The sequence below is a fragment of the Scomber scombrus genome, chromosome 10 (assembly GCF_963691925.1).
Source record: "Scomber scombrus chromosome 10, fScoSco1.1, whole genome shotgun sequence".
Lineage (NCBI taxonomy): Eukaryota > Metazoa > Chordata > Actinopteri > Scombriformes > Scombridae > Scomber > Scomber scombrus.
This window is the reverse complement of record NC_084979.1, coordinates 4,472,059-4,488,737: the sequence shown is the minus strand read 5'-3', so window position 1 is coordinate 4,488,737 and position 16,679 is coordinate 4,472,059. Positions and strand designations below refer to the sequence as shown.

Sequence of the window (16,679 nt, the reverse complement as noted above, 5' to 3'; positions counted from 1 at the left end):
TTCGTAATGCCTCATGTTGACGAAAGAACTCTTCTATATGTTGTACGTTTAAAATATAGAAAAGCTGCTTAAATTTGATGCTGAAAATCATCTGCTCAAATTGAAGCCAATAAATTCCACATCATGGGTTTCACAGACCGAACTCGCTGTCCTCTGCTAGGTGTGCTGGAGGACCTCCCTCTGTATTATTCCTTCCTAAAAGAAACTGATGAGCGCAGTAAGACTGAGCAGCGACTCACAGTTGTGAATTTCTACTTGTTATATAAAAAAGTTGCTCCTTTTAATGCTGTTCATGTTTGAATGCATGTATTCCTTTTAAATTTCTAGGTATGCAATCTGATAAAAAACATCATTCTCATTCTGTAAAAAAAAAAAGTGCTAGAAAAAAATCTAAAAGTTTATATACGAATGTAACCAAGATAATATTGTAAAACAAATAAACAGTCTTTCTGTTCACGTTAGCTTGGTGGGATTTGTCTTGATTGGAGGGAAAATGCGACAAGAAAGTCACAAAATAAAGCAAAAAAAACAACAAACATCTGGATACTAGAATCAGACAAACACACACATGAAGACAACAGGAAGGTTTCCTCCATGCTGTTTAATATAGGGGCTTTTGGTCTTTCTTTATACAGTGTGGTGGGAGTGTGAATGGAGAAGTAGCCTACTGATGTCTTTAACTGTACACACTACTATTGCCATTAAAATAGTTCTTTTACATTACTGCAGATATTAATGATGTCAGATGAATTCCTATACAAGGCGACTGAATCGAACGTCCTCATTGGAAGGATGTTAAAGGACTTATAACCTTTGTATACACTAACTATCATTACATCAGCTATGAAACACAGAATCAAGACAATTAGACAAGGATTAAAGCATAAAATGACAATACACATTCAAACACCCCCCCCAATTCACTTTCCCCAACAAATATTCAGCATCTTGTGTGTCTAAGGATAGTATATAATTACTCACTCAGCCACAAACCCGGGAAAACCACACACTACAGCAGAAAGTTCAGGTGCATTATGAGATAGAAATAGAAATCACTACAGAGACGGTTTACTCTCAGGATATAATGGTTTCTCCTTGTCATCGTGATCAACTTTACAATGGATTTTTGATAAAGTGCTGCACTCAATCAGATTCAACTTTTAATGAATAAATCTGAAACATTGAACAATGGACTGTCCACTAATTAAACAGGAAAATATAAGGGACGAAATGCCTCGAAAAGTTAATTAACGATGTGTGTTTGTGCATGAAACAGATTAGTGAGCCCCCGAAATCCTGAAAAACACTCAACTTATATTATTGTCTTGATGTAGGGCTCTAACTCATTTTTTCAGTATCGACCTGCTTATTATTTTTTATAGATTTACTTATTATGTGGTCTTTAAAATGTAAAAAAAAAAAATGCCATTATAATCTCTCAGAGCCTATGTTGATGTCCTCAATCTTTCAATTTCAAAGATTTATTTTTGGGCTTTTTAATGCCTTTATTCAGACAATCTGGCAGAGAGGCCGACAGGAAACAGGGAGAGAGAGAGAGAGGGGCATGATCTGCAGCATAGGTCCCTGGCTAGATTCGAACCAGGGATGCTGCAATTATATGGCATGCGCTCCAACCACTCAACCACCAGGGCGCTCCCTCAATCTTTCAATTTAATCCAAAACCAAAAGATACACAATTTACTCATTTATTTCTTTAATTTAAAGAATATTTAGATTTATAGCTTGAAAAAATTAATCTCTCATTAAAAAAGCTGATGATTAATTATCTGTTGCCTCATTGACTAAACGTTGCAGCTCTAAACACAAGATAATATTAGGTGCTTCACAATAATAACCACAAGTAATAAAAGATAACCAAGATAATAATTTGTGTTAAGAAAGATGAAAAAAAAAAAATTTCAGGACTTTGGGGGCTCTGTAATCATCAGTACAGAATCTACAAAATAAGCCTTAACTTAGACAAATGATGACACAATGCAGTCACAAGTGTGTGGACTGTTATGTGCATAGAGGTAAATAATTTAGGGGGGGCGCGGGGGGGGGGTCGAGATGATTTGCTGCTACCCACAACAAGCCTGAACTCAACCTGAACCTTAGAGCAACACAAGTTTAAAGCAGCATCGCAAGTTCTCTATCGCCTCCATCTATCCATCACCCTGTTTGTCTTGACAGCAGGAGACTCGAATCGAAGCACATAGCCGACACATCATTCACTTTCATCAATACACTTTTTCTTATATAATACATTAATATAGAGAGGAGGAGGCCGCCTCCCACAATCTCACACATGTTCCCCTCACAGGATTATATGGCTTTTTCTTTTTTATAAAACTTGAAATTATTTAAACTTCCTAATCCACTTTAGCCAACGTTGTTCATACAGTCAGTCGGTAGATGGGAACACAGCCAGCGGTCGGCTAATGGGTGAGTAAACGTAGAAAACTGTTACAGAAGAGACGGTCCTGTGTGTCCCCTAGAGGCATTCACTCAATCTTCTCAGGGATCTCAATGCACCGCTGCTTTCGTGGTTCCTTCAACTTGATGAATTGCTAGGAAGTGAAACTCCAAAACGGAAAGGGATCGTCATGATTGTCATGATGTGTTTTGCACATTTTTGACAGATTATCATAACCACTGCTCATTTTCTACCTGTGTGTTTTTACAACAGCATGCAGTGTTTTTCATTTAGTGGCCTGTGGATACATATTGTGGTCAGATGTAAAGAGCCGGAGATCGTTGGCTCTTTTGGCGGCATGAAAGGCAACAGGATTCAGAGAAATAATGACATACATTGTAATAGTATTTTTCAGGCTCTTCCTGAAAACATCTGCATTATCTTAGTTACACTAGAACTGGGACCAACAATTACATTTTTTGCCTTAGAGCATTGTTAGTGACACTGCAGAAATAACTATCAATTACAACTCAGGGGACATACAACACATTGAATAGACATACAATTTTCAAGTAATTGCTTAAAATTCATAAAGTGAACAATAGTGCAAAATATGTCAACCAAATGGTTAAAAAAAAATCGATTCATACCGCTTACTTCTTCACCGAAGAACTAAACATTTCAGTTAGCGTCAGACTATTCTTGCTGGTTGTGTCGGGGTGTTTCTCGATACACGTTTGGCTCATGAGTCTCTGACAGGGAGACAAATTGATCATTTTACATTTGCAGGATGCTTTTTTTTTGCCCTTATTATGACACATTTACATACGTTTCTGCATCAGTAAACAGAAGGAATCGCCATCAGATGCAACTTTCATTAAAGTCCACATTCACACAAAGAAAACACCCCGATCCTGAATTGCTATTACACCCAAAAACCTCAAATTTTTTGATTAACATTTTGAGTCACGTGACATTTAGTGCTCCATGTCTAGAAACGCTTTGCAGAATGGTTTGTTAAACAAATAAAATCAATTTATTTGCAATGACGGACTTGAAATAGGGTACACGCTACCAGAGTGACAGTTTAACTACACCACGACAGCATTAAAGTTAGCAGAAATATACAGCACGGAGCACAGACTGAACACGCCTCACTTCATTCAGATCTACATCAAATTGTCAAACTGAGCCAGTGAGTATCTACAATAAGTGATCATAATACGACTTAGGACTTGGTTATTTTCAATCATTCAATAGTTTAACTGAGTTTGCTTTAAATATAAGCTTGAGGGTACAAGAGCCAACCATATGGCTGAGGAAAGGCAAAATTCCACCCTAAATTGCAATATCCATGTTGTTCATCTAGCCTGAAAAACCCAAAAACAAATGAACAGTATAAATAAAGTTAAAGAAGAAAACACTACTTCAGAGCTTTGGATAGAGCCACAAGTAGCTTAGCTTAGCTTAGCATGAAGACCTGAAACGGGCATAACTGCTAAGCAACCAGCACCTCAAATGTTATTAATTAACTTTTGCATAACTAACGTCTTTATCGGTTTAATCTGCACATAAACAGACTTGTTTTTAAAAAGTTGTAGTTTAACAGAGAGTTACATGCTGGAGCTATATCTTGTAGGTAAAATTAAGAGGTTCCGGTGGGCAGCCATGCTAAAGCTATGCTATCCATTCCCCCCAGCTTCCAGTCTATATGCTAAGGTAAGCTAATTGCCTGCTGGCTCTAACTTCTTATGTAGCATATAAATAAGAGTGGTAACAATCTTCTCATCTAACTATTGTCAAAAAAGCAAATGAAAGTGTTTCTAAAATGTCAAAAAGTAAAGTGACGGTGTAGAATATAAGTTGGTTACTTCACAGTCAAAACCCGGAGGCATGCTGTGCATGGAGAAGATGGAGGAAAACACAATGAAGTTGGAGATTTACTGTAAATAATTGACTATGTGCCAACCTTGTGGAGTAATTACACAAGTTTAAATTTCAGCGTCCGAATTAGCCTTGTTTGATATCTGGAAACGTAATCATACTCTGAAGGTAGATACACATCGAACATGGAAAGCTGGGTGGAGGCAGTGTCCAGGTGACAAATCCTGCTAAAGACCTGATCTTATCACTTAAAATCTGACTGTTTTGCTTAAAAATGGGAGGATGGGCTATGAAGTCGTCTTTAAAAAAAGGGAGAAATATATGTTAATGTATGCTTTGGAAAGGTGGAATTCAATCTGCTAAACTGCCACCTGTCACCTCTTCTCGATCTTCTAATATAACTCTCAGCAATGTCAACATCTTTAAAACAAGCTCACACCTTATGAAAGATCTTTTAACAGCAGTCATGTGGCATTCATTCAGCTTAAGACAGCCAACCATATCTGACATGCAAGAACATCCATCCAATTGTCAAAAAGCCAGATCAGTGATTGTTCGAGCAATTTATTAGACATTGCAACCCACCTCAAATTGATGTCAAATGACAACTGATTGCTCTGCAATTTTGGCCTGCTTCTTTTTTTTTTTTTTTTTTTTTTTTTTTTTTTTAAAGATTTTTTTTCAGGCATAGACACCTTTATTTGATAGTTGCCAGACAGGAAACATGGGAGAGAGAGGGGGGGTGTGACATGCAGTAAAGGTCCACCGGCCGGGATTCGAACCGGGGTCCACTGCGTACGTGGCATGCGCTCTAACCACTCAACCACCTGCGCGCCTTGGCCTGCTTCTTAATAAATTGGAGGCAACTAATTAAACATCATCTGGACAGTGCATGGTAAAAATAGAAAGAGCAGCAAACTGCATTGCAGCACGATTTATTGACGCCCTGCAGCTGAGTATGGTAGGTGTCTATGGTTCATTGCAGTCTTGCCATGTTTGATGTGTTTCTACCTTTAGAATTTACCTGAGTTCTGTATCTATGTTATTGTTTCCTGAAAGTAAAGGAGCTCAATGGATTCTGTCGTGAAGACTCAAAGAAAAGCCTAATCTGAGCAGTGTTGCTCATCTACAGACAAGAACATTTGGTTACAGACCCTTAATCATACACCTGTGTACACAGTGAACATGTACACATTCACCAACATGTGATCATTTGAACATGTCAGAATTGAGTCAGACTGGTATCAATGGACCTTCAACATTTCCCTGCATTTAAACATAAAACAATCAGCAGCAAAAATCCAAGCATCAATCATTCATTTCAAATCAGCTCATTCAGTTTTGCAGAAGTCAGAAGCGTTGGCAGACGTCTTGGTAGCAACAAGAGAGACCAGTGGATGAGAGACAACAAGGAGCAGGACCAAAGAGAACAGAGTTTACCGGTCACAGATCTAAGTCATGAATGCACATTTCCTGTTCTTGATGCTCCCTCAGCTATTAACCTTAATGAAAAAGCAGGACAGAACGTTCTTTCTTTGTCTTCTCACACAACAGCTATCTTCCAAGACGGTAAAAGAACTCAGACCCATACAGGGGAGGTCATAATGCAGACTCTCTTCTTATATCTGTGATCCACCCATGTCTCCCCCGCCTGCGGGGTAATGCCTCAATCCACCTCCCCTGCGCAGCGAGTGCAGTGCCACAGTGCAACAGCCCCTCAGCAACGACCCTAAATGATATATGGGCTGTCTACCTCTGACAGGACCACGGCAGAGCCACGCCACAGTTGGCACCATAGGGATGGCCACCGCCAGCAGATCGACCAGGAAGTGACGACTCCAGTAGCTCTTCTGAACTGGCCCAGAGGTGGAGTCTTCCGGCTCTGTTGTATCACCCCCTGTGGCACCTTGCTCTTTAGTTTCATCTTCGTCATCATCCTCGCTATCATGCACCTCCACCACAATGACACCGGCTATCTCCTCATGAGAAGTAGATCTTCTTGGCCGGTTATCTTCTCCTGCTATCTCCTCATGGGAAGAAGATCTTTTTGGCTGGGAGGTATGAGGCTGTTCTATGCCTGGTGATGGTCCTCGGTGACTTGGACTCAGCTCTGCTGTGTCTGTCTGTGTTGATCCTGCTAATCGATCAACTTCTTGGTGCCTGTCTTCCAGGTTGAGGTTTTCCAGTGTTCTTCCACCCTGCTCGCCTTCACCAGTACATCCCCCAAACTTAAGCTCACCCTCCATCTTTTCTGTTGTTTCTGCTAAATCGAACAGTGCTGTTTCCTCCACTGCATCTGGACTTTCCACCACATTCCCTTCCATTGAGTTTGTCTGCGTCTGCTGCCCTTCTTCTGCCAGTTGGATTACTTTTGTTTCTACCTGCTTCTCTGTTTCAGCAGCTTCTTTCTCTCTCTCCTCCTTTTCCAGTTTTTCCTCCTCTTCCCATTCCTCCTTCCCTTCACACATAGGACTCTCCATGGAACACGCCACAGTGGCAGACCGTGGTAAGGGAGGAACCAACGGCGTTGTGGAGACTGGGATTGGTTCTGTGGCTGTGCTCATGACCGTCGCTGTGGTTACTGAAGTGGTGGTAGTGATGGAGTCCAGCTCCTCCTCCCCCTCATCAGACATCCAGGTGGAGGTGGGGCTGCAGGCCTGGGAGCGAAAAGTGCGTTGCTCTGCTATGGTGTCTAGGTCCGAAGGGTACCCTGCTGTTGCAGGGATGGGGCAGCTTTCGGTCTGAATGCCTGTCTCCCGCAGAGGATGCAGGTACAGATGATGGTGGGACAGGCAAGGGTGACTCATACAGCTCACTCCGCCCAGGCCGCAACGAAATGGTGCCATCCGTTCCCCTGTGCAAAGCTTCTCATAGGTGGTGGAGTGTGGCATAGTGTGGGGCACAGAGTGGGACATGTTACGCGGGAAAGAATGAGGTAAGGTATGGGAGAAGTTGTGAGGCAGAGAGCTAGGCAGAGAACTGGGCAGAGAGCTGGGCAAAGAGCTGGGCAGAGAGTGGGAAAAGGTCTGTGCGTAGGAGTTGAGTAAAGATGCTGTTTCCTCAGAGAGGAAGGCAGCTTCCAGCAGTAAGTCAGCCCGACTGGGGACGCTGCTCTCCCCACCGCATCCAAAGCCACTGTCCTGGGTACCGTCACCTGAAAGACATGGAAAGTCTGGCCCATTGCCGTTCCTGTCTGCCAGCGCTTGATCGCTCAGCTTGGTGTAGGTGGAGCTCCGGGTAAGAGAACGAGCTGGGGAACCATCACAGGAGCAAGACCCCCTCCCACCTACTGCTGGTTTGGGTATTGCCCCTGGACTTTCCCCTGATACAGAGGCCGGTGCTGAACCTCCGACACGGATCCGACAGCCTGGTATGCCTTCCCCCTCCTTAGCTAATCCAGCCTGGGCTATCTCCATGCTGAGCAAAAGGTTCTCGAGCTTGTGGTTCTGAGTGTTGATGTCCTGGAAGTACTTCTGGACCCCTATGTCCCCACTGAGCCCCCCAGCTTCACTGAGCCTGGCCCGAACAGTGTCCACAGCCTCTTTGAGCTGCTGGATCTCCTGACGTGCATCTTTTAGGGCCAGCTGAGCCTCCACACGGTGACACTCCTCCTCAACCCAGTCCTCCTGCATTCTGTAAAGCTGCCCTCTCAGCTCATCTATCTCTGTGTCCCTAAGAGTATCAAAATGAAAAATAGAAAAAATGAACGGAAGGGAGTGAGAGAGAACAGTAAAATTAGGGGGATATAGATACAGAGAAAAGTAGGAAAGAAAGAACCTAGACTCAACCTAAAAACTGTCTTTCTGACTAAAACCAGTCATCTTTATTTCGATCTCAACATCTCACCTGTCTTGAAGAGTGTTGATGGTTTCCTTTAGCCTGGCCCGCAGGTGTCTGATACACACCTCCTTCTGCTGAAGGGGTGTGAGGTACTGCTCTGGCTGTGGGGGCCGGATACCATGGTTGTCCGTACATGATGTGTACTTCTGGTGACGTCTAGGACACACAGGACGCAAACATATTAAAAGCTAATAGTGGTGTTATTCTAAGTTCTTTAAAACTGATTCAACTTCAGTGAAGTAACACTGGTATGGTATGGTTTGTGGCATGTCTTGTATTTCAGGATGGGTCATGAGCCTCAACACTTTGGTACTTTGGTGCTTTAAATGTTTAAGTAGCACTGTGTATAGAAAATAACACCAAAGGGAACATTGAACATCTGGTCCGATTGGTAATTTTGTTTGGTAAGTGTTTGATGAGATAGTTCCTGATTTGAGCCAAAATTCCAGCTGAAGGTATTTTAAATCACACTTGAGTCATTTGAATTTGCTTAATCTTTATTTTCTAATAACGCAGAACCGTAACAAGCACAAAGATTTTGGCTAATGCCGTCTTTGTTGGCAGGCTCAATGAAACAATCACAATCCATCTTCTTGTATTAAGTAATGTCAGGTGCACATTACTTTTTTAATAAGTCAATGTGATGCCACACCTTTTCCTTTTATCCAGTTCCATCTGTTTCATGTCTATGTTTTAGTTATGTGCAACTGACACTACTTACCTGTTTGGATTGGAGGAGTTTAGGTTGTGACAATCAAGCAAGCAATTAAGCCTGCGAACTGAAGGCATCAGTGCTACCATTTGTGTTTGTGTGATATAATCAATAAATAGCTGAGCCTGTTTTCAGACATCTGAATTACCGCCAACATCTCATGTGCAATGATTCAGGTAATAAAGTGAAAAATAAATGGCAGTTTAGTCTGTTCAACTGTTTAATAAAACAGGAGGGGATTAAATTATATGTGGTAGGCAAGCTCTCATTTTGACTGACGTGAGAATATAAGGTTTTATATTTGGTTTGACATTAAAGCAATAAGTCATTCCAGGTAGTATTTTGGAGAGCAGTCAGCTACAGTGTCTGATGTCTTACCCTTTGGTGGGGCTGCAGTCGCTGCCTTTACAAGAACCTGAGTTGCTGCTGTTGCTGAGGGAGGTGTTGCCATAGGGATCTCTATTACTGGGCGCGGCTGGAGTCCGCCTGATCCAAAATAAAGAGGAGGAGATGTTAATCTGTCTCTGGTAACAGTATGAAACCACAGTGAATTCAGTCAGCTGTTGAGCAAAAACCATCACGACACCGTTCAAAATCACTGATGTGAATGGAGCAAACTTCAATCCAGGTCCACTAACATGCCAAATACGACACAGAAATGCACAAATGTACAAAAAGACATTGCAGATACAGAGGTTGAAGTCACAGCTGGCACACAACAGTTCTGTAAGAAGACATGGTCCTTCAAGCACTAACAGTGATGTTGCTGTTTTTTAAAAAGGGAATCTACTCTGTGAAGATGAAAACCGAAACCCAAAGCAAAACAAATTAGACACACCTAGTGACATAACTGTAAAAAAAAAAAAAAAAAAAAGCATTCCTCAAAGGAAAAAAAAATGAGAATAGCTGTGGGAAAATAAAATGAAAAGAGAACCAACAAAAATAAATGAAGGGAGGAATAGGTCGGACTGGAACATGATGCTGCGACATATTCAGGTCAGTAGTTACATCATGAAAACATTCACAACAGTGCAATGTCTCTCATCATTCCCATGCTTCAGAGAGTCAACACTGATCGGGAGGAAAAGAAGACGGACTCAGAACAGACCGAGAACGAGGGGTGGAGGGAGAGTTTGTTGAACGGCTGTGGCGTTCCGGAGACTTGGTGGAAGCGTATCCTTTAGTCGGCGACTTGGTCGATGTATAGCCTTTAGTCGGGCGCATTGAAACCATATAGCCTGTCTCCATGGGAACGTAGTCTAGCTCTATGAACCTGCAGTAGTCAAACCTGACAGACCAGGCAAAGACAACACGGTGTTAAATCACAGAGGACAGCAGAGGACCACACTTGAACTATACATGCTACAAACATATGCACACTGTACTAAGCTGCGTGGCATTTAGCATGTCTTAAAATCCACCTAATTCATTCGAAGCCTGAGCTGCAGCCAGGCAGATGCCAAATATTAAGAAGCACTCAAACACTGAAGGGGCACAAGAGAGGTGTCTCTCTACAAGCTTGCTGTAATAGTGGAGGCTAACTCTCTTTGGCTTCCCATACAAAACATTTCTGTGAAGTAATTTGCAGCTATGAGGTTTTTACTGGCACAATAACGCCCCACATCCTGAAACATAATTCACAAGAGATACAAATGTTCCAAGACTCTAATGATGAGAGAAGCAGGGGAGGGCCAGCAACAATATTAATATTTATTCATTACAGCCTCATTATACAGAGCATTTAACTTATAACAAGCTCTCAGACAGATGTCTCCACACATAGCAAAACAAATTTGAAAGGCGAATGGAAATTAGAATTAATTTGTGCTAAATCTTAAAAGTATATGTGTTTGTTTTGACTTTTGTACATGTGGACTAATTTATGATCACCAAAATTTGTTTTTACTGGTCTCTGAACCAATTAAAGAGAGACTGCTAAAACTAGATAGACTAGCTTCCACTTGGAGTTCAAACTTAAAGGGCAGCTTCACAATTTTTTAAGTGTGTCTTAAAACAACAGTCAGGTGTCCACATGAACAGTGGAAGTGTTTTTTCTTGCTGTAATTAACTATTAAAAGATCTCCTTCAAATGTGCTTTCAATGGAAATGATGGAGGGCAAAATCCAGTGTGTCCACACAGTCATTTAAAAGTAGATGTGAAGCTAATATGAGGCTTCAGCAGTCTGAGTTAGTCATATCAAGTGATATCTGACACATTTACAGTCTTTTTAGCATCAAATACCCTCTTAGTGTTTCCCTCATGAGCTGTGGTGGAAGTATGGTAACAAAAAGAGGGACTTTGGCACCAGAAAAACTAATGTTTAAACATTTCTACTTGATTTGACTCATTTGGACGGCTAAAGCTTCATAGTAGCTTTTAAGATCAACTTTTAAATACATTTTTGACAGAAGGAGGACTGTGGATTTTGTCTTCCATCACTTAAATTGTAAGTGCATTATGAAGGGATCTTCTAATGGTCAGTATGAACAGGAGGAATGATTACAGCAAGAAAAACATCATTTGGACACATGACTGTTGTTTTAAGGCAGACTTAAAAAATTGTGCACCTGTCCTTTAACAGCACAGTGGGTTCTCCCAAATGTTAAATGTTGTAAAAGGAAATGATACATATCCAATGCTATGTGGACTTGTGAAAAAGGGTAAAGGGTTATTATATTAATATCCATGCAGTCAGTAGTGCACCACTGAAGTTGACAGAATGTCTCGTGAAGCTAAAATAACATCGAAATTATAATCAAACATAAATTAATCGTCCATATCTGATACAATCCGAAAGACTGACATGAATATGAGCTGCTGAACATCTGTCAGGACTGAAACTGGACTGCATATTTGCTTACATGGATTAAGGACAGATTAATTTTAATGTGATAAAAAGTTATAAAATCAAACCCAACCCCCAGCACTATCCCCTTCTAGTGTTTCTCTCCACACATCAACAAGAAAGTTATTTTCAGCTTCAAATTACATCATTCACATCATCCTGCACCACGAGGACAGATTTGAAAATTCACTTATACTAATCCATGTCAGATAATGGACTCATTATCTCACAAACATTTTCAACTTTAACCTTCGCTACTATCCTGCTAAAGAAAATACAGTTGAGTGTCACAGTACAGTTATATCAGTGCTAACTACAAAAAGGAAGGGTGATCTGTGATGGGCAATCTCTGTCAAGACATTCCTCTGACTGTTGCCCAATCACTGGCCTCCATAGACGGAGGAGGGGACAAGCGGGGCCAATCAGAGCAGCGGTGATGGAATTTCACACAGGACATGATGACTTTGCACTAAAATCCAAAAGTTGGATACAGTGCAGCAGCCAACTCAGTGTCTTCATACCTTAAATTCAACATACTGGAACTTTTCCACCATGCATGCAAGCAAGATGTTTTGTTTCCAAGAATATCCAGAAAAAAGAGAATTACTCAAACATCATGTGGTTCGGTATTACTGAGTCCATATTTTACATTATGACTTTTCTGTGCTTTTACAGTGTATTTTAGCAATTATCATTATCCTGTAATTGCTAATTGTGGCTATAATCATTTTAAATCTGAGGTTGTATATGGATGTTAAAGCAACACCAATCTCCTAGAAGTATAATTCTTATCAAATGGGCAAACCATGTGTTTAATAATCCACCTGTTTTATTACCCAATGGTTGCTTTATTTGAAACATTAACATAATTATTCTTTCTTCTTCTTCTTCTACTGCAACTCCCGCAAGTTTTAGTCAAGAGCTGTCCCATATGAAATGGCTGAGTGAACATGTCCTGTGTGAAACAATAAGCCAGATATTGACGACTCAGCACTCCTTCCAAGATCAATATATGACAAAAGCCAAGACATTGACAAGAAACAGAAACACGCAGGGGGGAAAGCAGCTTGAAGCAGTGAGCCTGGAGAGGGACAGAATACACAGAACATCAGTGTTAAAGGCTTGACAGTCTAGTCGTTCATCTGCTGGGATGGAACGTTTCTGGACTGTGAGTTGTGAGTGGAGGATGGGTTATCTGGTGGAGGTGTTGGGAGGTAGGCTGTTTCCGCAGGATTCAGGTGTGAGTGGGTGGAGGATGGGAATATTCCTTTATGTTTCTGGTTGAGACAGAGATTTTGCCCAAGAAGCTGATATCATTTTTGATAAAGCAGAGGGCGCCTCAGGCAACTTCAGTGTCTCACCAACTCTCCACTGTGGAGCTTGTTAGTGTCTCTAGCAAATATGTCAGTGGTGACTGAGTAGTGGTTGTTCTCTTCAACCAGTGATCACCAGTTTCACGGTTTGCTTTCACAGCACGAGGATAGGGTTATTTCTACTGTGCATGTAGCCGCTAAATACAATGTCATACTAATTACAGATGACATACCAGGACCAAAAAATCTAATTCTTGTGTATAACTTTACCTGGTGATCCTACAGACCTTGGTATGTCAGGGTTTCCCACATTTTCTTTCTAGTAGTACATCAGGAGATTCTAAGATGATGGTGCTCAACAAACCCTTCAGTAAATATCAACACTGAGAATTTGTGTTGTTTTCATGTATTATACAGTGAAACCATGACCTAACTGCAAGCTATGAAGGGTCTTTGTTAAATGTTTAAAGTAATTAACCCACAAACTTCCTCCAATAGATAACAGGAGAGGTGGGAAATCAGCAGAGGTAGGAATCTTTGGAAATCTCACTATTAAGGTCGATTCTGATTTTGATTGTTGGTGTCATAGTTAGATTAGATATTAAGACGTATGTTGCAGTCATCTACCTGTATGATGATAATAAAATGAAAGGGTAATTTACAGACCACAATCATGGGCTAAAATGGAAATTTGCTGGTGTTTTCTGGAGTTCTGGAGATGGTAATCACGTTTGTTGGCTGGCCCATTCATTGCACCAACTAATACTTCACCCTCGTCTTACAGAGCTAAATTTGAAGTTGACAAATCCAAAGTTAGCTGCCATCCAGCTGCTGGACTAAACACTGAAGGGGAAACCCTGGTCTGGAGCTTTAAAGCTAGAGTAAATGTTGCTTGTGCGCTGCTGGTCTTGTTTTAGTGGCTACAGTGCATGCCAGAGCTACAGCTACAGCTACGGAGCATGCTCTCTGAGACTGTAACTGAAGTGTGTCTCACGCAGGGGGCACAGGCACAGGAATGGCCACTGGCGCTGTGGCTGCTGGTGCGGCAGTCCCCGACCCTGACTCCGGCTTGGGCACCGGGACGGGCGAGGACGCCAGTATTTGCTGCAAGCGGCGTTTGGGCTGCAGCGCCTTCAGTGGGTTGAATCTGAGGAGGACAGATGAGAAAGAGGAGGACACCACAGCCACAGGTTGAAGCGCCTGTAGCTACATGTTACCGTAGCAATAAAACCACTACACCCACTATGATCTGTGATCCACAAACACAGATCGCTTGCAACATCTGGATCAGAATACTGATTAAAAATACTTTAAAATTGGTCCACAAAAGTAAATGTTCGACAATTATACTGTGTAGTGAACATTCTGAAACAACGTTACTGCAGCATTTGCATTGCAAAGTTAGAACATTTAGGTACGGGGCTAAATAGCTTGATTGATGTGATTTAAGGTTGAAGTCATCACAGGCCCCTGTAGGATAATGAAACCTCAATAACACAGTTTATCCTTTAAACTTGTGTCCAGAAAACAGGCCAAGAAAGTCCATCCATTACACAGTACCTGTAGGAGAAAATACATCAATATACTCAATAGAAAGAGAGAGAGAGGGAGGGAGGGGGGGAGAGAGAGAGAGAGAGAGAGAGAGAGAGAGAGAGAGAGAGAGAGAGAGAGAGAGAGAGAGAGAGAGAGGGAGAGAGAGAGAGAGAGAGAGAGAGAGAGAGAGAGAGAGAGAGATAACTAAGAGCTCAGGGAACCACATTCTAATAAGGCATCCTTTATAAGACTTTTTTTTAGGTTGTAACTTATTATTTAATTCATATTAATAAACACTACTTTACTAATGCTTTAGTTGTATGCCATTAATTACAACAACTTTTAGGCTGTCCATCAAACTACCGGTAAGATGACAAATAGGGCTTGGTGTTGGTACTTGATACCTTTAAGGTATTGACTGCAATAAATCGATATCAAAACGTCTCCCATCAAACGATACCTGCAATCGATCCTTTTTGCACCCAGAGCTAGAAAATAGGACTATTTGTATGGACTTGCTCACAGCCAATCAATGCAAGCGTTCTTCGATTTAATGCAAAATGTGATTGGCCCACTGCCACGGCAGATACAACCCATCAGTAGTGGTGAAGCCGCGGTGAATCTCTGTAAAGATCAAATCATTTAGATGTGTAGGAGTTGTGGCATTTTATGTAACTAAATGCTTCGATTCACATGATGGGTATAGAATGAAGTACTCAGTTTTTTAAACGATACCCGGCCCTAATGGCAAACATGCCGACCCCAAAATTATTAATTATTAACACTAACCCCATACTGTTGATGTTATTGAAAGCATTGATAAAAAGAGGTTTCTCACTTTCTTTTAAGCCAACAGCAAAAGTTACTAAGTTGTGTGTAATTATAAATGTTAATACATTGTTACTTAATTGATTTCAGAGGTCAGAGGTCATATGGTCCATTGAAGCACTCTCTTAGATGAGGTAAAAAGCTATAAAGACAAAGTAAGTGTGTTGGAGGAGGATAAAAAGCAGCCAGAAATATTTCACAGTACAATGTCTGGTGGATTGAAGGAAAATGTTACACAAGGAGCAACATAACTATCACACAGAAAAATGAAAGGCGATGAAAGAATGATGAAAGGTCACTGTGAGGGTAAATGTAGAAAATGTAGGTAAGCAGAATGCATTAGTACACTTGCGGCATCTGTTGTGCAGCTACACCTGGACCTGTATTTATCTGTAGAAGCTCAAGAAGGGAAATGTGACAGATTAGGGGCGTGTAGCTAAAAGAGGTAAACAAAAACATGGCTTTTTCATTGGCTACCTACCGGCGAGAGCCCGACCCAGACCTCCGATTGGCTGGAGCAGGAGCAGACATGGGGCCAGACAGCCTCTTGTGCAACCTTCAGTTTCTTCTGTCCTCACTTTCTCTGTCAGTGGTGAGAGCCTGGAGACAAACAGAGACATGAGTCGTCAACAAGAGCAAGAACAGTGTGAGAAAATAACACACACACACACACACACAGATGAGTTTTGCTGACTGCCTCTGCACTTGGCCCTGGATGCCTCAGCATGCTGCATGATGCTGCTGACTCAAGCTGACACGTAGCTGGCAAAGACAGAGCATCAGGGTTCAGCCAATCACCTCTAAATCATGTGGGAACACAAGCCAATCATCACTCATCTGTCTCATCTCATGCCAAATATCAGTGAGACCGGCAGAAGTAAGCAAACTTGGAACTGACATTTGTATCTAAATGCACATGGTGGATGGGGCCTTTATTTGGGAGTTGGGACAGGCCTATATTAAAGACAAAGACATTATGAGTAAGCTTTTAATATGGAAAAACATCAGGAAGTATTACATTTTATTAATGGTAGCTTAACACTGATTTGGAGCTGCATGATGCTGCTGACTCAAGCTGACACTTAGCTGGCCAATCACTTTTCAACAATGTGGGAACACTAGCCAATCATTACTCATCTGTCTCATCTCTTGCCAAAAGAGCGGCAAAAGTGAGCAAAGGGAACTGATATTTGCATATGTGTGTGTATGGTTGCTGGGGCCTTTATTTGGGACAGGCCTATATTAAAGACATCTTTATTTGTGCAGATCATAATATAAAACTAAATGAAATTTAGTATTAGTATTTA

The 16,679-nt window shown here is 41.4% G+C and overlaps 1 protein-coding gene across 1 annotated transcript; it reads right to left on the bottom strand.

Annotated features, from left to right (window-relative positions):
* Positions 1-5,919: 5,919 nt before the first annotated feature.
* Positions 5,920-15,903, bottom strand: snphb (syntaphilin b). Its single transcript, XM_062426584.1, has 7 exons — positions 15,854-15,903; positions 14,006-14,158; positions 10,015-10,140; positions 9,231-9,338; positions 8,147-8,296; positions 7,327-7,972; positions 5,920-7,191 (listed from the first exon to the last, which is right to left on the bottom strand). The coding sequence occupies exons 1-7, from the start codon at positions 15,901-15,903 to the stop codon at positions 5,920-5,922; spliced, it is 2,505 nt and encodes an 834-aa protein (XP_062282568.1).
* Between the last annotated feature and the right edge of the window lie 776 nt (positions 15,904-16,679).